The sequence below is a fragment of the Maylandia zebra genome, linkage group LG1, assembly GCF_041146795.1.
Source record: "Maylandia zebra isolate NMK-2024a linkage group LG1, Mzebra_GT3a, whole genome shotgun sequence".
NCBI lineage: Eukaryota > Metazoa > Chordata > Actinopteri > Cichliformes > Cichlidae > Maylandia > Maylandia zebra.
Window position 1 is genome coordinate 15,943,706 of NC_135167.1, and position 21,909 is coordinate 15,965,614.

The following is a 21,909-nucleotide window of genomic DNA, read 5'->3' on the forward strand; positions in this document are numbered from 1 at the left end:
AAAACTGCATACAGGTTAATGTGTGAAAAGAAAATGTGTCTTTTAATGTAGTTATCTGTTTACTCGTGCACGTGTTTGTAATGTTTATTTTAATCACCGTGCATTTTTTTTTAGTTAAATCAACAAAAACTATTGGCTAAGATCAAAACCTGGCTCACACAGTGAAAGCATGAAGGAACAGTAGGTATAAGGGTTCAGATTTACTAAGCGAAAGTTTGAGCCATGCCTCGTTTCTGTATGTTTTGCTTGGAAAATGGGAAACAAGCACAGTGATTTGTTGAAACATTCAAACATGTAGGGAAAAACAGTATATAAGTATTGGGTATGACCATCTTTATTCTACAAAACAACCGTAATTCTCTTTGTAAATTCTTTAAGTAGTCTTCAGGAATAGTTTTCCAGGCATCTTGAAGGATATTCAAAGCTCTTCTTTGAATGCTGTTGCCGTTTGTTCTGCTCTCTGTCAAGATGATTCTTTAATGGTGGGTCTGGGATCTGGGGAGGCCAATCCATGACTGTGTGTTCGTCTATCCGGGTATGCTTTTACTGCATTGGCAGATGCTGATCAGACATTTTCCTGATCGTACTGCATGGCGGATGAAAATCTGATGGTACTTTTCTGTGTTTATAATTTGCCAAGATCTCCAACACCACTGCCTGGCAGCTCAACACCATGACACAGCCTTCACTATGTTTTACAGATGGCTGAATACATTCATTGTTGCACCTCTTTCCTGGTCTCAAGCTGACAATGATTTGAAGCTGACAATCAGGATTTCTGCCCTTTTCCCTTCCTTAAGAATAACTTCTTGACAGCCAGTCAGCAGATGGAGCAACTGAATGGCCAGGTGCTATGTCACGTCTCTGCTGTCAAGGAAATTACTTTCAAGTATTGTTTATCTGCTGTAGATAGTTTATTTTGGGCATACCGATTCTTCTTTTCTCCTCCACTTGTCCAGTTTCCTCAATTTTTTTAAGTTTTTAAACTGCACACTATGCTGAGATGTGCATATGGATATGAAAGGTGTTCAGAAAACCTGGAGAGCAATCGCTTACTAAGTATTCATAAACTATAAAATAAAGCACGATCGCAACATTAGCGTGTATCCCAAGGTCTTTTTCCTTACTGATAGATGGTTGTTATCAGTTAGCAACAATAAACACTGCATTTTAATAAAAAACCACCAAAACAAACTCAGAAACAGAGACTGGGACAACAACAATAAAGCTGTCTTTAAAGACTAAAGCTGCTACTTGTGATGGATCATAGAGGGGGAAAACAATTGGTGATGCTTTTATTTAGAGAATAGAAAACCAATGTTCACTTTCAATGGCCGCAGGACCACTTTCATTTGTTTTTGGGTTTTTTTGTTTGCAGTAAAAACAGCATTATTGTCAGATGAAACAAGCAATTGATTTCCAGTGTCAGGGAGAAAGATAATACTTAGAAAGGGATAAAATTACAGAGAACAAGAGTAAGCGAAAGACAAAAACAAATGCAGATGTGGGACTTTGAGGTGCCAGGCTTCTGTTTTTTTCATCAGTGACAGAGTGACCCACTCTTGATCGCTAGTTTCAGTTTATATTACAATATCTCAGCATAATAGCACTATTTACTACATACCAACACGCTCCAATACACCCAAGGCCATATCGCCTCATACATGCAGACTCAAAAACACACTTATAGACAAAACACATATAGGATTGCTTACATAGCTTGCTTTCAGCACCCAATTTGCTTTGCTGAGCTCTAACACACATTCAGGAGGTTGCTGAGTTTGTTGATTTAAAATGTTTCCAGCTAGCTTTGACCTTAGATCCTATGCATGTTTCTGATGGAAAATCTGTGTGTGGTTTCTTGTGTGCTGACTCTGGCTTGTGGGGGTATATCATATTTCTGGGGTTACTTTTCAAGAATACAAAGAAATTCATACATTTTGTTTCTGTTGTTGTTGTTTTAGCCTATCTCCAAAGTAAGCGAAAAACTGAGCATACTGCCTCTTTTTTTAGACACAGCGCATGCTAGGGGGGCATCAGCGATTTCCATTGTCACATCTATTCTAGTAAGATGGCTCTGTGTATATTTGCATGTTTCCTTCATTGGCTGATGCACTCCTACATGGTGCTGGAAGAAAAACTAAAAGTTAAACTAAAGGAATGTTACTTTTACACACGCAACTTTACTTTGGATTGACATTAGTTATGCAAGGTGCTGATTTCTTTCTTCTTTCTCCTGCCACAAAATAAACTTTGTGTATGTGTGCGCATGGGTTCTTTGTTAGTTACTCCCTCAACTGCTCTTTAATGTAACGATCTTTCAGCCACTCACATGGTCAAACTGTGGCCAATCAACTCAATGCAACAAGACACAGATAGGAAATACCTGACTGACAAAGGTTTATTTCCATTTTTCTCCAACTGTTGGCGTTAACAGTACCACTACAATTTTTCTATTGTGGATTTTTTTAGTAAAAAATAAAAATAAAAATGCAGATTTCCTGTACCTGTGATCCATATTTCACATGTCATGTCAAAGTGCATGTCAGAGCACAGCTATGAGATTGCTATGTCAGCCACATGCACTGTCCATGGTGCTGAAATGATTTCCATTAAAATGGAAAATTCAGTTTAATGTTTCATTGTTAATTTTAATTTAATTTAACAATGAAAAAAAGACAACAACAGTATTTTCAGTGCAGGGCCATCATCCCTCTGCTTTCTCCTTTCTTCAGCCATTTCTCTTTGAAACCCATTGCGCAGGCTGTGAAATTCCTCCCACTGAAACCACAATTTCCCACAGAGCAAGTTTAGAATTAGTTGGCTTAGTGATCTGTACGTTTTTATCACAACTTCATCTGTCATTCAAAATAAACTGACACAAGTGGAGAAACGTCTCACTCTCCCAGCATGCACTCTTAAAGCTCTGTGATGCCTCCTCTGTACAGCAATAACTGACACCATATAAAAGAAAGAAGAAAGTACTCAGATTTTTGTGACTGACCCTCTTACATAAAAACTTCATGGAGGTACACTTTTGCTTAGAAAATAGTGCCAAACTAAGCAAACATTGGAATTTAAATTTTCTCACATTGATAAAGTATAGATTTTAGGCTTTGTTTCCACTGCCATTAAGTTTCCAACAAATCACCTATTGCAGATTTAAAGAACCAGTTTAATTGATGTGACACATGATGTTGCATGAATCCATAACAGCTGCTTCATTTGTACCCACAGGTCTATGATGACGCTTCTAGGTTGTGGGCAAAACTCTTCTACCTTGCCATAGGGTGCGGAGTTGTTTCCTTACCTCCCTCTTTTAAGCTCAAAACAGCTTTTATGGATCATATACTTTGTCACAATGCACCCTGTCTGACTAAGGCAAACTCAGGTAAAACGAGAGAGTTTAAAAATATCTGTACTGTGAGTTTCAAAATGTACCAAACAAAACAGTCACACTAAGGACCGAACAGTCGTGTTCTAGTCTTGTTCTTTTTTTAGTCAGTCCATTTTGACTTCAGGTCCCTGTGTGGAGTACAAAGATACAGTAACATCTCAGTCACCTTTTTTACTTTGATATGAGAGCCAGTCATGTGATTGAGATTATTTGAACATAAAAAGACAATCTGCACAACTCTTTTATTTCTTGTCTTCGGTAATGAGCTGTTATTGTGGCACATTTTCGCACTGCATTTGCCAACACTTCATAAAAATGCCCCTCGTGCTTTGGCGTGACTGGACTGACATCAGCTCCCCAAACCCCAAACAAATAAGTATGGGCTGCTCTACTGAGACTTTTGAAGCAAATACAAATAATGGATTGACAGAATTTCCACTGGTGCTTATGAACAACCATGTCTGCAGGCACACTAATACTGAAAAATTAATAACCTGGTTTCTAAACATTTTCGATGATGAATCAGATCTACTTTACAGTTTTCACAGATGGAGAAAGAGTGGTAGTAAGACCAGTGATGTACTTTCAAATGATTTTTAGTTTGAAGTTTGTGTTTGGTTGTGTAGCTTCAGCTAGATTTTAATCCTGTGATTCATTTTCATTCACTTTAATCAGATCATAATTATTGAGCTGTAGGTTAAAAGATGATTGATTGCATATGCAGACACTTGGTTTTCCTCAGAAATTCAGATGGTTGGCTTTTGAGCTTTTGAAAGTGAGAATTATATATATATATATATATATATATATATATTTTTTTTTTTTTTTCCCCCACAATGTACATAGAAACACATCGTGTGCATTTCTCTGCCATGATCTCCTTTTCCCCCTTTATCGTTATTTCAGTCTGCTCTATCCTTGATCGTGCGTCTGACACACACACACACACACACACACACACACACACACACACACACACACACACACACACACACACACACACACACACGCCATTAATCCTATCTATCTCTGCTATCTTCAGACAGCAACCCCTATTCCTTGCTGACAATGTTTGGGATTTACTCTGGATGTAGCCTTGATTCTTCCTGTGTGACTCTGTGTGTTTTTCCATTTGTGTGTGAGCGTGAGTGTCATATGGAGCATGATACATGTCTTTCAATATCCATTGGTTGTTATGGTGACTGGTATTAGAGCATGTGCTCTCCCTTACCTTGCATTTGTTTAGCTGCCCTCTTCTTATTGTCTTTGCACATTTGGTTAACATTGAGTATATTAATATTGAATTTGACATATCGCCCCTTTGATTTAATTGACAAAAGGTTTCTATTCTGTTTGTTCAGTGTTTATTAGTTTGTCAGTTTGCACTTGAATGATTTTTGTGGCAAAAGCAAATATTGCACAACATGATCTTATCCTCAAAAAGTAAAATCACCGAGTTGAAATTTTGGGCAAAAGACTATCTGCTTTCAAAATCATCACTTTTCTGCACACCCTCATTAAAATAAATGTAATTCTAATTAAAAATATGTGTGCTTACTCTTAGTAAAGTGAACTTAATGATGGCTGTAAAAGGATTCAGACTAGAGAACAAGTGTTAGAAGTAACTGCCTACACAGGAGCACAGGAGAACGTATTTTCCAAAACAGTTTTTAGCATAGTTAACTGCACAGATGGACTTTCATACTATTTTCCAGGGACCTGCTTTTATCCCCAGTGAGCACCAGCTAAATGCCCTGAACGCCTGAATCTATCTGCAGCCCCACTTACTTAAACAGTTTGACAGGGGGGCTGACAAAGACCGTGATAGAGAGAAAGACAGACAGAGAGAGGTTGTGGTATTTGTTCTTTGTGTGATAAATATAGCAGGTGAGTGGGTGGAATGAAAACAACCTAACACTCTAGCAGGATAAGAGAGGAAACACAGAAGATAGATATAATGATACCAGGAGAGAGACAAAGTGACGTAGCGATAATAATACTGAGGAAATGAGAAAGAAACGTAATGACGCTTAGGGAAAGATGAGATGATGCTAATACAAAGATAATTGTGGTGAACGAGTGATGTACAGAGAGCAGATTGGATGAAGGGATGAGAGAGCAGGATAGAGGCAGAAAGAGGAAAAAGGATGGGGGTAATGATGACAGAGCTGGGGGAAGAGATAGAGGAATTGAGTTGCAGGGAGGAAGACCACGAGGTAGACAGAGATGCATGGAGAGAGGTACAGGCATGGTGATAACACCGGTGTAATAAAGAGAGCAAGAATGGACAGAAGGTTTAAGAGAGGAAGATATAGAAAGAGGAGATGGAGAGAGATGGAGGGTTGCAGAGAGACAAACATAATGTGGGAGAGACACAATGATTCTGACACAGAGATAATGAAAAAGAGGGAGGGGGTGGTACATGAGAAGAGTGAGGGGGAAGAGGCAACGAGGGAAAGGAAAAGAGGATACCAGGAAAACAGACAACAGATTCCTCTCCTCTCCTCTCTACTTTTTCATAGCTGGTATTGAATCACTGCAGTCAATAGTTCTACACAGCGTAACTTAGAAAGATGCATTTGATTTGTGGCCCAGCACGCTGTGGAAAGAAGAGGCCAGCATTTGATTTATGAGTCAGGGACCTTGTGGTCAAGTTCACTACAGCTCTCCACCTCTCTGCTGCTTCTCAGCACCTAAAATTTAACAGTCTGTCAGATTGCTATGTAGATTTTTTCATTGCACAGTCAAACCATTATCAAACAAAGCAGATTTTGTTTGGGTATGGAGGGCGGATGTGATTAAGAAATAATTCATTTTCCGCATTGCAAAAAACTATTGTACAAGTGGAAAAGCATCAAGTTGCTCTGGCTTTCCTGCTGACATTTGTCGTGCAGTTCCTATGAATGCCTGTTACAAATAAGAAAAGCATCAAGCATTCTTTTTTTTTTTTTCACCGGTGGTATCTCACAGCAGTATTGCTGTGCAGGCTTGCTTGCATAATAATTAAAAGCCTCACAAATACCATGTAAAATCCTCAAATCTGTGGGATCTAAAGCAAACAAAATGTACATCTAAGACTTAGCCCTGTGTAGAAACAGACTGGCAGTGTGCATATTAGCATTTGCATTCACGTCAGCACCTGATTACACAGTGTGCAAACGGCACCACATTTTTATCCGCCTGTGTCTGAAGTGGTTATTTCACTCGCTACTTATAGACACACACAGAAATTGTCACACACACACACACACACACACACGCACGCACACACACACACACACACAGATCTATCTCTTTTTTTTTATTCTGTCATACTTAGCAAATAGCAAACTCAGGGTCTATATCTACTAGCTTTTTGCTTCACAACAGCAGTTCAGCTTACCATTCTAATGATGCTTAAAGTTATGCATTACTAGAAATGTAGACGATTTAAGTGAAGAGTGGGTGCTGATTAGCCTGTGTCTGTCAGCTAGGTCTCACCTCAGCTAGTTGAAGTCAATGAGCAGGACATTTTCATTGGATATATAAGGTCGGTGACTTCTGGTGCATGTTGATTGATTGATTGATCATTTATTTCAAGCATATGTATAGATATATATAAGACAGAGCATAATTTAATGCAAAAATTTGATACATAAAATGGCTTGCTGTGCAGTTAATGTACCAACACACTGTGAGCCACGTTTTTACTCTAATTTTGATGAATGAAATTCTAGTACTTGTTTGTATACTATGAAAGTATCACAGTATTTGATAGGAATCAGTGTCTCTGCTTTCTACGAACAAACATGAAACTGTTTAGTGCTAAACTTCCCTCTCCAGCAAAACCAGAATGGTGATTGGCCACAATACTAATCCAGATGTGAGTCCAGAAGCAGTGATGTTAGAGTTGGTGTGTCAAGCTTTTATGTAAAGTCCATGGTACTAGAACTAGAAGAATATACCATCTTTTCAATCTATTATTATGTTATTAGAGCACATTTGCACATTGAAATCGATGTGTATAACCTTTTTGTTTTATATTATTGGCAAGTTCTGATAACCAAAAGCTCATTTTATGCTACTTTTAAATTTAAAAAAAGTTGTTGGAATTACAGTGTTTGTTAGAAAGCAGGCCACAGTTGTTTGCTCACTGATGGGCCACAAGAAGTTGCTTCTGAAAAAACAAATTACGGGATTTTACTTCCCTGATATAAATAGGTAGCATAGCTAAGAACACACTACTAACAGTAGAAATCAGTCAGTTTCCCTCTTCAGTTAGGAAACTGAAGAGGGAGTCCTCAACTCTGCATTATCTAAGAGGATAAACAAAGTGCTTTTTACTGAAATGCCCCAAGTATGATGCTTACAATATGGTATCCGGGTTGATGTGCATATCCGCTGAATTCTTCTTATCCCATCTGCTCAAGAGGGGGATCTGGCAGCAGAAAAGATGGCAGACAGAAAGAGAGAGACAACTGAAGACAGAATAAGGTACAGACACAGATACGGCTGAGGGGGAGAGGTGAACTGGGTTGGAAACACAGTGAAGAACAATCTGAAATTAATCTGGACACTCCAGATGGTTTGAAGTTAGTGAGCGCACATGTATGTGTGCTTCTCAGTTCCTGCCAGCTTGTCCATTTGGGCTTGTGTGTAGGTATTTACTTATTTGTGTGTTTTCTGTTTCTTCAGAGATACAACAACATCTGGTATGTACTCAATGACCAGGTTCTGATATTAGCCTGATGGAAAAAGACAAAAATACACAAGAACAGCCTCACAAACATTTTGCTAACATTTGGTTGACTGGATTATGACCCAGTGAACAGGGAATGGAGTGTGCGCATGTCTGTGTTTGTGTGAAAGACTGCATTCTTAGTAATGTGCAGTTAAATACGTGGCCATTGCTCTCTGACAGTTACTACTGGCTTTCATGTGTGTCACACAGACACACACTCAGCACCACACATCTCCATGTGCCTTGTATATTCTTCAAGAGTAAACAAGGACTGGATTAGGAGTTCTGTACCATAAGTTGTGTGCTGTTTTATTTCCGCGAACAACACATGCCTCAAGTATGTGTTTTTCTGTTAAATGTATTCCAGCTAGCATTCCTCACTTAGCTTATTTCATGTTTGATTTACTTTCCTGGTGACTCTAAGTAGCATCAACTACTTCTGTTAAGTGATCCTAGATTTTTACATTTTGAAAACAGCTTTAATTATAATAGCTATATTTTTCTTATATTGAATTATAGAATTATATTGAATTAGCCTGGTAGCTATTTTAATTCTTTAGTATATATATCTGTGCAAATAATGTTCATGTGTACATGTATATATTTAAGTTTGAAACACCTATTGTAACATAGAAATTGCAAACTTTGGATTGCATGAATTATATTGTATAAAGATTTTTTCTATAACTCTAACTGGAGGACTGTGTGTGTTCATGTGTCTGTGCTAAAGTTAAGTCATGACTAATTGAATCATCTTAATTTTGGCTTTTTTGTGATTATGAACCCTTTCCTCAATGGGTTGATGATTTAGGTTTCCACTGATCAATGTCACATCATTTTGTTCCTTAACAAATTACACAGTGTGAGAAGTGTCTATATAGGTTTATATAGGGTTAAAATATATGTTCTACATTTATTCGTATCCATCTACAGGGAGTGCAGAATTATTAGGCAAATGAGTATTTTGTCCACATCATCCTCTTCATGCATGTTGTCTTACTCCAAGCTGTATAGGCCCGAAAGCCTACTACAAATTAAGCATATTAGGTGATGTGCATCTCTGTAATGAGAAGGGGTGTGGTCTAATGACATCAACACCCTATATCAGGTGTGCATAATTATTAGGCAATGTCCTTTCCTTTGGCAAAACGGGTCAAAAGAAGGACTTGACAGGCTCAGAAAAGTCAAAAATAGTGAGATATCTTGCAGAGGGATGCAGCAGTCTCAAAATTGCAAAGCTTCTGAAGCGTGATCATCGAACAATCAAGCGTTTCATTCAAAATAGTCAACAGGGTCGCAAGAAGCGTGTGGAAAAACCAAGGCGCCAAATAACTGCCCATGAACTGAGAAAAGTCAAGCGTGCAGCTGCCAAGATGCCACTTGCCACCAGTTTGGCCATATTTCAGAGCTGCAACATCACTGGAGTGCCCAAAAGCACAAGGTGTGCAATACTCAGAGACATGGCCAATGTAAGAAAGGCTGAAAGATGACCACCACTGAACAAGACACACAAGCTGAAACGTCAAGACTGGGCCAAGAAATATCTCAAGACTGGTTTTTCTAAGGTTTTATGGACTGATGAAATGAGAGTGAGTCTTGATGGGCCAGATGGATGGGCCCGTGGCTGGATTGGTAAAGGGCAGAGAGCTCCAGTCCGACTCAGACGCCAGCAAGGTGGAGGTGGAGTACTGGTTTGGGCTGGTATCATCAAAGATGAGCTTGTGGGGCCTTTTCGGGTTGAGGATGGAGTCAAGCTCAACTCCCAGTCCTACTGCCAGTTTCTGGAAGACACCTTCTTCAAGCAGTGGTACAGGAAGAAGTCTGCATCCTTCAAGAAAAACATGATTTTCATGCAGGACAATGCTCCATCACACGCATCCAAGTACTCCACAGCGTGGCTGGCAAGAAAGGGTATAAAAGAAGAAAAACTGATGACATGGCCACCTTGTTCACCTGATCTGAACCCCATTGAGAACCTGTGGTCCATCATCAAATGTGAGATTTACAAGGAGGGAAAACAGTACACCTCTCTGAACAGTGTCTGGGAGGCTGTGGTTGCTGCTGCACGCAATGTTGATGGTGAACAGATCAAAACACTGACAGAATCCATGGATGGCAGGCTTTTGAGTGTCCTTGCAAAGAAAGGTGGCTATATTGGTCGCTGATTTGTTTTTGTTTTGTTTTTGAATGTCAGAAATGTATATTTGTGAATGTGGAGATGTTATATTGGTTTCACTGGTAAAAATAAATAATTGAAATGGGTATATATTTGTTTTTTGTTAAGTTGCCTAATAATTATGCACAGTAATAGTCACCTGCACACACAGATATCCCCCTAAAATAGCTAAAACTAAAAACAAACTAAAAACTACTTCCAAAAACATTCAGCTTTGATGTTAATGAGTTTTTTGGGTCATTGAGAACATGGTTGTTGTTCAATAATAAAATTATTCCTCAAAAATACAACTTGCCTAATAATTCTGCACTCCCTGTATTTAGTGATGGGATGGATGGAAGTCTAAGGGTTCTACAAGGTCTTACATTTGCAAGTGTTTGATATGTGAATGTTTGATGTCAAGGAAGTTTACTGAGCGAGCAATGTGATCACATAGTGGATGTGATTTAAAAAGCTTCATATAGTATTTTTGTGCATGTATGAGTCTATATGAGTGTATGTGTTGTGGTAGGTTTTTTTCTGGATGATCATGTTTCTGAGACTGATAACACTGAGAGGATGGAGGCTATGAAATCTGAATATATGCCATGTGTGTTCATATTCAAGTGCTTTGCATGAAAGCTTTGAATGGCATATGCTACTGTGTCGAGGGAGGCTGTGAGACATGTCCTGCATTATATTTGAGTTGTGTGTGAGGACATGGGCTTGTTAACACTGGGCTTTGCATACTGCACATATTTAAGCTCTGCTCGATTTTTGCTTCAGATATACTATCCATTACAATATTTCTAAAGGGTGTGGGGCACAATGTATAAAAGAATGTACGTTTAACTTTGGTCATGGGAGTTTGAATTGTTTGCATATTCCCTCTTCATCATACTGTTCTAATCTCTGTGTAAAACTAAATCTGAAGAATGCATGGAACCTGATCGTATCCTTAAAATATATTTATTGTATAATGTATACTTTAATGCAGGATGTACATTTTCTTACATGTCTTATCTCTTTCTCTTCTAGCTGAGTCTTGTGGTGGTGTAGTCCAAGGTCTGAATGGCACCATAGAGTCACCTGGTTTCCCCCATGGTTATCCCAACTACGCCAACTGTACATGGCTGATAATAACAGGGGAGAGGAACCGAATCCAGCTAACCTTCGTCACTCTGGCGCTGGAGGAAGACTTTGATATTGTATCGGTTTATGATGGACAGCCCTCACCTGGCAACTTAAAAATGAGGTTAGCACTCATTCTTTCATTTTCTGTCTGATGTGGTTTCCTGTTCCTCTTTTTTCTCAGTGTCTTCCCTCTTTCCAACCTAATCTCCCTCCCTCCCTCCACATCCTGATTTATCAGCAATGTCCATATATCTACTTGGTACTTGGACCGTTGTATATTTTGTTGGCCATCTTTTCTTCAAAATTTAGAAGAAGACTTAGCTCTAATCTGTCTGTCAATTTTAAGACAGGTAAAATAACAAGAAAATAAACCAAGCAGACATTTTTAATATTACAGTTGTTGGGAACACCGATTACTGTCTACCTAAAGGAGCACAGCGCCGAGGGGTATAAGATATTTTAGTTTCTGAATATTAGATTACTAGATTCATAACTTTTGCACTGTCCACTTCCTGCTGTGACAAAACAAATTTCCCACGTGTGGGACTAATAAAGGTTATCTTATCTTATCTTATCTTAGTGTATAGGAAACAAAGATATGGTGTATAAACAACTCATCACCTAAGATTTCAGGTTACTAATGACTACTGTCTTTTGAAAGTGAGTTCAAAAACTTGCAGGAGTGAGCTTCATTGATTAAATTTGGCTTATTGCCCAATTCAGCATAATCTGAATAAAGTGCAGCTGCTCCATAGAAGTCCACCTTATACTTATGCCTTTATGATACGTGCTGGAACTCCTCCAGCATCTCAAAATAGTTACAAGAGGGCAAAGTCACAGAAGCAAGTTTGGCGAATAGGGCAGGTGTTTAGTGAAATGTGTGTAGGTGTAAGAAAGTGCAGTAGTACATCTAGTTTAGATGCCTCAGGTATTCAGACGTGGAGATCCCCAATGCAACTCCTCTGGTGGTTAAGGACTCTTAGCCAGTACATGTGGTTGTGAGTTAATAACTAGAAATTGCTGAGCTCATCTGGACTTTGTTCCACTCTAGAGTCTCTCTTGGTAAGAGGTGGTGAACAGGTTTTCTCCAGTTGATAAGAGTGCTGTTCTCCTGTGATATCAGGTCAAGGAATGAGTCCTAACTATAATATCTGTTGATAATTTTTATGGTCACAATTTTTCAGTTAAGGGCTAAAGGGGTGTTAGGTCATGTGGCCTCAGGATCTTGTATCTGCCTTTTTTAGATAATGTGGTCTTGTTGGCTTCATCAAGCAACGACTGCCAGCTCCCACTTGTTCCAAAGATCCAAAACCTAATTGTAGCTTAAAGACATGCAGGCAGATGGAACAGTGAAACAGTGGCCTGAATATAGCATCCTCTTTCTTCACAACTTCACTGCAAAATTTGAAGTGCTGTTATTTTGGCTAACTTGAATGTAGCATGCAAACTGAGAAAGTCTCACTAGGTTTAACAGCACTATATAGTGGTTAACTAAAAGTGTTCCCTGTGGATCAACAAAAATGTGCAGGAATATATATAAGCCACTGATGAATTGGCAGCATCCCTATTTAGTGAGTGGAAAGAATGTAATATTATTGCAAAAAGGGCAGAGAGAACATCATCGACAGAGCTGGCAAACTGTAGGAAGCTTATTCATAGTGCTCTGCTTGTGTGTAGGAGGGATGAGCTGGGAATGCACCAAGTAGTGTTTAAGGCTGGTGGAGCAGTTATGGATAACATCGGGTTTTTCCTTGAATACATCACATTGCTGTATTATGAGTCAGTGTTTGAATAGAATACTTTTTTTCTTTTAGTGGATGGATAAGCAAGGAATAGACTGTACAGCGTGATTGGGTTGTGTGGAGGTTTACTGTAAATGCAGCCTCATTTTTGTGCTCAGCATACTACCATAAGGATCCTTGGTGTGCTGTTATGCTGAAAATGACCATGGGCAAAGAAAAGAGAATAATTTAAGAAAAGAATCCAAGTTTTTATAGGCTCAAAGTAAGATTTTGTGTCAGTAGTGTCACCCTCTTTATCTGTTCTGCGTTTATCATTTGTGTATGCCACGTGCTAGTTGTAGTTGCCTGTACTTAGTGTATGATTATTTCAGTGGATCTTTTGCAGCGTTGGTGTATGCGACCTCATTATTCTACCTGTTGCTTGTTTTTTACATCCACACCAACCAGACGTGACTAAGAGGGATTTGTTTGGGCTTTTGTTATGCTTGGCCTCATTGAACTGTGGTACGATTATCTCATGAGATAGACTAGTTCAAGAGACTACTTCACAGCATAGCCGTATTAGAGCCTTTACTCTGTTAATTTACAAAATCTCTTTTAAAAGATAGGTCTGATTTAAGAGTGAAATGAGCTTGAGCATGTTGAAATGAGCACAATGATTAAACATATGAAATGTCTAAAGAAACTAAAAGTATATTAAACGCTGCAGCTGCAAAGCCGACTAGTTAAGATTGACTTTACTTACATAAAGTGTTCTGTATGTATCCATTCATCCATCCATCCATCTTCTGCCACTTATCCAGATTTAGGTTGTTAAACCTCCCTCTCCCTGGCCACCTCCTCCAAGCCAAGCCACCTGAGAGATATAATCTCTCCAGTCTGCCCCCAGGCCTTAAACACCTTTTTCCAGGCATCCTAGCCAGATGCCTGAAACACCTCAACTGGCTCCTTTCAATATGGAGCAGTAGGACCTCTACTCTGAGCTCTTCACCGTATCGCTAAGAGAATGCTAGTTTGCCTCTTATCTGTGATCTCATTCTTTCATCACTACCCAGAGCTTGTAGCCGTAGGTGAGGGTGTGAACGCAGCTCAACTGGTAAATCGACAGCTTTGCTTTCAGCTTCCGTTGATGTCATTGTGCATGTCTTCAGACAAGAAATACAAATCTTAGTTTTGGTTATCACCTTTGATTATCACCTTTTTTGCATGCTCCAAAATTCAAGATCTGACATCTTCATGCTTATGGGACTCAACAGAAGACAGCATATATCCATTTGTTGCACCTTAGAACTACACCTTTATTAACAGAATTAAAACACTGTGCTGCTGATAACTGCTTTGGCAGGTGAGCTGACCCGTTGTGGCAGCTGCCACATTTTGCCAGCCTGGTCGCTCTGTCAGGGATGATAATTAGCCCTGGAGTTATTTGGGTCCCACATTCTCTGACCACTACCCAAACATGCCAATAGTATTTCCTTTTTGAACCTTCAACACAAAACATCAGTGCAAGGGTGATATATTGGGTTTTCCTAGAGCTTCTGAACTTAAGTGCAGTGAGTTGCAGCAGGGAGTCCATTCCCAGTGCCATTTAGATCAAGTGACTAAGCTGGGAGATGAAGGGTCACTTTTTTCTCTTTCAGTTCTTCTGTTGATGTTAGCACTTCTCTACTCCTCTGAATAGTGCAGACATTTCTGGGGACAAGCAGCATATTGCTGAATTTAGACCACTGGCCAGCAGTCTTTTGTGCCCTAGGGCTCTCCCTGGTGTGTGTCAGTACAGGCAAAGCTTCAGCCCTGCTTGTAAGGCTTCCTTTGGCTCCAGCTGGGTGTTAGCAGCTACTGAATTCACCCACTATCCTATTTTTTGCTTATAAAAGAGAGTAAGTTATGTTTTTACATGAAATATTTAAGCCTGCACATACAAGAGCTGATTTAAATTATCCGGCTGTTCTCTGAGTTCCACAAGGCCAGTAATCGGCCAGTTGACCTAAAACCCTCTCCTCTTCTCAGCTAGTGCTGATATGAACCCATCAGGCTGCCTACATGGACAGTGGGATGCAGCCAAGAGGAGCTGACTGCCCTCTCTTTGTTCAGAAAGAAGAACACAGAAGACACAGGATATATCTTTCTCTAGCAGCCACCCCTCCAACTGCCCTTGGATCATGCGTACGGGGAATTCTTCAATCTCATATATAGAATAAGGGCTGACCTGGCATCTGTGACCTCTTCTTACCAACCCCAGTTGTGCGTCAGCAACGGTAGAGAAGGGGTAGATAGATGTATAGATTTATTTTTACTTTATTTTATATAGAAATTTCAAATGTTAACAAAATGCTGCAGCTACAATACGAAAGAAGAAGTTGAGAAGAAAATTCTTGAGTACTGTAGGTATTAGTTTTGACTAGTTTTGAGTATTTTTAAGTCCTTTTATCACTGTCAGTCCTGTCCCACTGGTGAATCCTGTCCCACTGGTATTCATTTCAGCTATGTGAATTCTAGCTTACTGTTCCTAATGTGAGATAGTAAGGAAAGTAAAACTTTTTTTGAAAGACTTACTTATAAGTTAGTATCAGGTAAAGGTAGTTGGTGGGGTTTTTTTTTGTGTGGTAGTGCTGTGTTTCTGGTGAGTTGGGATAATATTTATATTACTGATTATAAAAGAATTGGTATGATAAGTTGCCACTATTTCTGTGTAGTTGCTGGTAGATTTTTCTCTGCCTCACTTGGGGGCTAAGAATAACAGTGTTATTTTAACACATAACTGTGTTATGCTATTAAATTAACATTCTCTATTAACGTCATAGACGGGCAGGAATGATAACATTTGCTACCTAGCTGCAGCATTAACATCACTGCTTTATTATTAGCCATAGCCACTAGCTGTTATCTTAATGATAACAAGCAGCTTATGTGGTTATCAGGTAATTGCTAATGTTAATGTGTGCACCATCCAGGCTAATATTTATGATAGCCGTTTCTCTGTTGTTGAAATGGGAGCTCTACTGACCTCCTGAAAATTTGGTGTAGTGAATTTCAACTACCTCAGCTACTTGTGACAGGAGGAGCTGTGTGCTTGTAAATTTGCATTGCTGGTATCAATACTGCTGCATGATACTGTGGGATGAGTATCTATCAAATATTTATTTTTAGTATAAAATGGTATCCGTCTTTTATTTTGACAACCCTACTAGAATCAGTGAGTGTGTAACCTGTTATTATTTCAAGAACAAGTAAGTATTAGAACAGGGTTTTTTCTTTGGACAGATATGAGAAAATAGAAATCTTTAATACGAATGAGAAGTGTTGTGTTTGGAGAAGGGAAAACACTGCATACCTGTATCACAACTAGGGATGGGTACCGGTATCCGGTGCCTTGATGGCACCGGTTCTGACATAAACGGTAGTAACCAGACCGAAAAGCAGCGCACATTTCGGTGCTTTATTTCGGTGCTTTTTTTTCCTGAGCTGTGATACACTTTAGATTCTAGCCAATCATTTTACGTTTCCCAGGATAGTAGGCGGGGCCAGGTACGTACGTTCTTTTAGAGCAGAGCTACAGATTAAAAATGCCCAAGGCGAAGCGGTCAAAGTCTGGCTGTACTTCACAGCAAAATATGCAAACTCAGCAGCCTGCAACAAGTGCTTTAAGCTGATACTGTGATACTGTCAAAGGAAGTAACACCTCAAATCCGGTGAAACACCTGGCGACGCATAGCGTCTTTTTTTTTAAAGTCGAGAAATGCGCCGTATTTGATAGCTTGCTGTGAGACCTCACACCAAGCACATCTACTGGGGGTGGGTTGCCTGTTATCGGACCCGGAGCAACATCCCCCAAAAACACGAAGAGGAGAGTCCTGGCCCCTAGCCCTGCCAGTGTATCAGAAATGATGACGGATGATGATGGCAGCAGCAGCCGTTCTTCTCTGCGTGAGTAGCTTAATGTTGTTCGTGTGTAATTTACGTTGAGTAGGCTAACCACGTTATTACATTAATGCATGTAAGGTGAACTAGCAAGCATCATCATAGCTACATGCTGCTGTCTTCTTGTTTGATGGCAGATACTCCCTTCACCCTGGCCAAAAAGGCTAAAATGACCAAAGAAAAAGTGGAAAACAGTTAAACATGAGAGGTTTTTGGACAAAGTTTGTGTTTTTTTCTATTGTTTAAGCACTGCTTCCAGCCAAGAGTGATGCCATAAATCCCCTATAGCTGCAGAAAAGGCTAACATTGTTATCTTTTTACAAAAAACCAGCTGAACATGAGAGGTTTTTGGACCAGTTTTGTGTTCTCCATTCTTTAAGCACCGGTTTCGGATAAAACCTAAACGATACCCATCCCTAATCACAACTTTATCTCCTCTGTCACGATCACGATAAAAGATTTACAAATCATCCTCCTTCTGACTGCACTTTGATCAGTCTCCCTGTTATTAATGATAAAAAAGAACTAAATACATTTTACACATGATTCATTAGATAACTGAAGTCCTGTGCACATTATAATTGTGTAAAAACCCATTTTACTCTTTGCTCTCATTCTATTAGAAAGATGTTGATTCATATGTTACCCTGCTCTTTGCATCATAACATATTTTTTATATGTCCTCCAAGTTAACATCATCATTAAACCTGAATTCATAAGTTAGATATGGAAAGAAAGTTGAAATGCTGCTCTAGGTACATTTGCAGCCATGATCTAATTCAAGAGCCATGTGCACATGTGGTCTCTGTGCAGGCTGGAAGACCAGTTCTGTGCTGAATGAATTAGATAGCTTCCCTAGCTGTTGACACTTACACCGCTTCAGCACACTTGGCTTTGAACAGAGACAAGTGTGGCTCTTTAAAACGCATCAAAACAATAGAGGCGACTCGAGCCATATGTGCTACATGTTTAATGTGTGACACGCAATTGCAGGCTGACTCTGACTGTACACTTTTGCTACTTTTATTTGCTACATTTAGACAGCTTCCAGCTCTCCAGATAGCTCATTATCAAAGAAAGCACAGGAAGAAGCTGTGTGGATTTGCTTTGACCACTGCAAAAATTGTCATCACAACGACACTATACAACTGCTGCCAACAGTTATCTATACTAACTATCACATCAGCCACAAGTAATGTACAACTACAACAAAACCCAAGAGCGTACTAAAGAATTAACAGTGTCCTGATTTTGCCTGGATAAACGGAAGTAATTACTGATGCCCAAGGTTAGCTGGAGGTCATCTTAGTATGAACAGACTGACAGACAGAGTGCAATGCACTGGCAAAAACCTTCAAAGCACCTAAAATGAACATAGTGTTAATGCAGACCTGTTATACTGATTTGTATCTGTTAAATAAATTATATATTTGCGCTGTTTTAGTCAAATTGGATGTTAAGATTCTTATCCACAATGCAATATGATGAAAAAGGAGCACCTGGAGAGTCTAATAAGACTTTGGGATATAAAGGACAAGGACCACTTCCTGGTCAAGATGGGGAGGAGAAATAATTAAGAGTGGCAAATGCAAGCATCTTAGCATTATACAACGATAAAAGTTAGGAAAAATGTGAATATATCTCCAACTGTGTCTCCTGTAGTCTCATTAAACCCTGAAGTGGTACTCATTCTGTCTTAAGAACCAGAGTTTTTGGCTATTGTGTATTTGTTTATGCCATTGATTTACATGAACTCAAATATATACACATATACACACACACACACATATTCAACTACCAGTGTTGAATAATACGTGTTTGCTTCATTGTTCACTAACCTTAACTTCCCGGTTCATTTATTTTGCTTTCAGTCATGCTCTCCCACTCTCCTTGTTTTCCATCTCCTCAGCTTTACTTTTTTATTCATCTCACTCTTTTTTTTCTACATTTCCATCTGTGCTGCTCTGTTTTTACGACTCCATCCCTCTTCTGCGCTTCATTTGTTCGTGTTTTAAATTTTTCAAAATGTTACTTGTATATCTTACTTTTTATTTTTTTATGTTTGCAGTCTGGAAATCACATGGATTTTAACATAGCTGTACAGATTAAAATTTGTAATGAAAACCAAAGGATTACTTCAAAGTAAAGAGACATTAACCAAGGGGAAATTTATGAACTGCTTCACCTGTAAAAACAAATGAAAGCAAAACAGTCGGTGGAGCATTTAGTTCTCAAAATATGACTGATCTCGGACCTGCCATTAAAACTATAACATTGCAATAGTTTTAATGGCAGGTCCACAATAGTGCTCGTGTTGATCAGACTGAAGCCTTTTGCCTGAAAATTTAACCTGTATTAGAAATTTATGCAAAAAAAACAGGATTTGTAAGAATAATTACTAAATACTTAATTCAGCAATGAACTTAATTCAATGTTATCATATGAAGTAATTTTCTGTAGTTATGTATGTGTATTATTTTTCTTTATCTGTCTGGCATAACTTACTACATCATAGCATACAATGAAATATAAACATGTATTGACTCATATTCTATTATACTAGATATGACTGGTGAAAATGAGTCAAAGATACACTCACTTTATTAGGTATGCCCTGCTAGTACCAGGTCAGACGCCCCTTTTGCCTGTAGAACTGCTTCAATTCTTCGTAACATCAACAAGGTGCTGGAAATATAGCATAACACAGTTGTTGCAGATTTGTCGGCCGCACATCCATAATGTCCGTCTTCCATTTCACCGCATTCAGAGGTGCAACAAGTGGTTTTGTTAGTTACTGCTGCCCTCCAAACAGCTTGAAGTAGGTCGTGTTCAAATTCATGGGCTGCATTCTCCTGAGGACCCGGCCTTCGCGGTCTACGTGGGCCGGGTCCTCAGAAGATCGGGTAGGCCGGAAGTAAACGGCCGTGAAATTGGACGGTCTAGCCTTCTGATTAGCGTCACCGCTGTCTCGGTGGAGTTTAATAAACTCAGCCGTCTGCTCCTTGCTGTCTAAAATATGACAGGACACTGGAGTAAACTCTCGGCCATCTCACACTTCTGTTTAATCAGTTTTCTGTTTGACGTTTAGTCAGCTGTGTAAAAACCAAGGAGGAACCCACCCTGGGGATTAATAAAGTTTTATTTTATCTAATCTAATAACTTTAATCTCAGCCAAACCGATTTACTCACGAACAAACAAAACACTGAAAAAAGCCCAACAATAACATTTTTAGGTTGTCTAAGTGACTTATATATTACGTTTGTCACGGCCGGGCGGGTTACACACAGTAATTCGGCGTGCCCGTGTGGCGTGTTGGCTAGACCCAAGCGCGGCGAAGGCTAGCGGTGGGTTTGGAGCAGGCACGCAGTTATTCTAGTAACGATCAGTGCACGAAGCGTGGCTTCGGAACGGTCGTTACCGACAGAGAGCGAGCGGAGCCGGGAAGAGAAAAAGGATTGAAGGGATAATCACTCACGGTTGCTGAATCAGGCGGAGACTGACGTCGGCAGAGTTTCGGAGCTCCTGACACGAAGAGAATGATGTCTGGCGTCTCTCTTTTAACCCCGGCCCCGTGATCAGCTGATCACAGCTGATCACCGGCTGACAACGTTTAACCCGAGCAGCGAAAGTCCGCGGTGATCTGAAAATGATGTGCCGGGAGTTGTGCCATTCTCGGCCGCATCAGTAACCCTCGAGCTCCCGGCTAGCTATCGAGCTGGTGGGTAGCAGACGTCTCCGAAAACGTCGAAGCACTTTAGCAAAGATGCGATATCTTGATAAACCGAGCAGATATTTGATGTTTACACAGCTACTTTCTCGCCTGAAAATATGTTAAAAGTTTATTTTGTGACCCAGAAAGATTAATAAGAGTAATTTTAAAACTTAGTAGCGGCCGCCATTAGCCGGAAACTGGAGCTTGGCTGGGCCGCGCTATGAATTCTGGGATATGGTGGGCCACGAAGGACACACCCGACCCATCCTTCAAATTTGGAAAAAGGAGCACGCATTTATCGTCTGCATTCGGAGGGGTCTACGAATTTGGACAGCCTTCGGCGCGTCGCTGTGACGTAATCGGTCTACAAATGCGGCCTCAGGAGAATGCAGCCCATGAATTTGGACACGACAGTAGTCTGGCCTTTCTCCCTGACCTCTGACATCGACAAGGCATTTACACACAGAGAACTGCTGCTCACTGGATGTTTTCTCTTTTTCTGACCATTTTCTTTAAACCTGAGCAACCAGCTTGTCTGGCACCAACACCCACACCGTGTTCAAAATCACTTACACCACCTTTCTTTCTCATGCCTCAGTTTGAGCTTCAGCTGGTCTTCTTAAATCTTCCTACATGTATTGAGTTGCTACCATGTAAATGACTGAACAGATATTTGTGTTAACGAGTAGTTAGCAGGTGCAGATGATGACGCAATTGGTGAATTTTATCAAATCAGATCGGATACGTATATGAAGTGCAACTGCTCAGAAATATAACTATGCATTGCTGTGACGCTGAACACATTCAGCTGATTGTTTCACTTGCTGTGTAAAATATTAGTCAATATAAATACAGTTTGTTGATTTCTTCAGTGATATAAAATGCAATCCGGTTGTTAAGTGTGACGTCACTAGCCGTGTCTGGGCCTAAACTCCGCTGCAGGTCCATATATCAAACGATCACTATGGCATTACTGAGAGTTGAAAAACTCTCTAAAGTTTTTCATCTTTAATAAAATGATCAGCGTTCTTCTCTACCAGGTGTAACAATTGAGTTTAACATCCAGGCATCCATGAAAACGGAATTTATGACATTTAACGGAGTTAGAAGTTAGCAGGAAGTTAGCT

The 21,909-nt window shown here is 39.7% G+C and overlaps 1 protein-coding gene and 1 long non-coding RNA gene across 2 annotated transcripts in view; one reads left to right on the plus strand and one right to left on the minus strand.

The window, feature by feature from the left end:
* The window catches only part of LOC101487496 (CUB and sushi domain-containing protein 1), a 457,578-nt gene that overhangs the window by 102,914 nt on the left and 332,755 nt on the right, over nt 1–21,909 (plus strand). Inside the window, exon 2 of the mRNA XM_024803309.2 lies at nt 11,311–11,527. Coding sequence (XP_024659077.2) covers nt 11,311–11,527 — 217 coding nt within the window. The remainder of the gene's footprint in view (nt 1–11,310; nt 11,528–21,909) is intronic.
* LOC143416777 (uncharacterized) lies at nt 1,189–21,186 on the minus strand. Its single transcript, XR_013097041.1, has 4 exons — nt 20,546–21,186; nt 19,669–19,754; nt 7,747–7,814; nt 1,189–2,781 (listed from the first exon to the last, which is right to left on the minus strand). It is a non-coding gene; the product is annotated as an uncharacterized LOC143416777 (long non-coding RNA).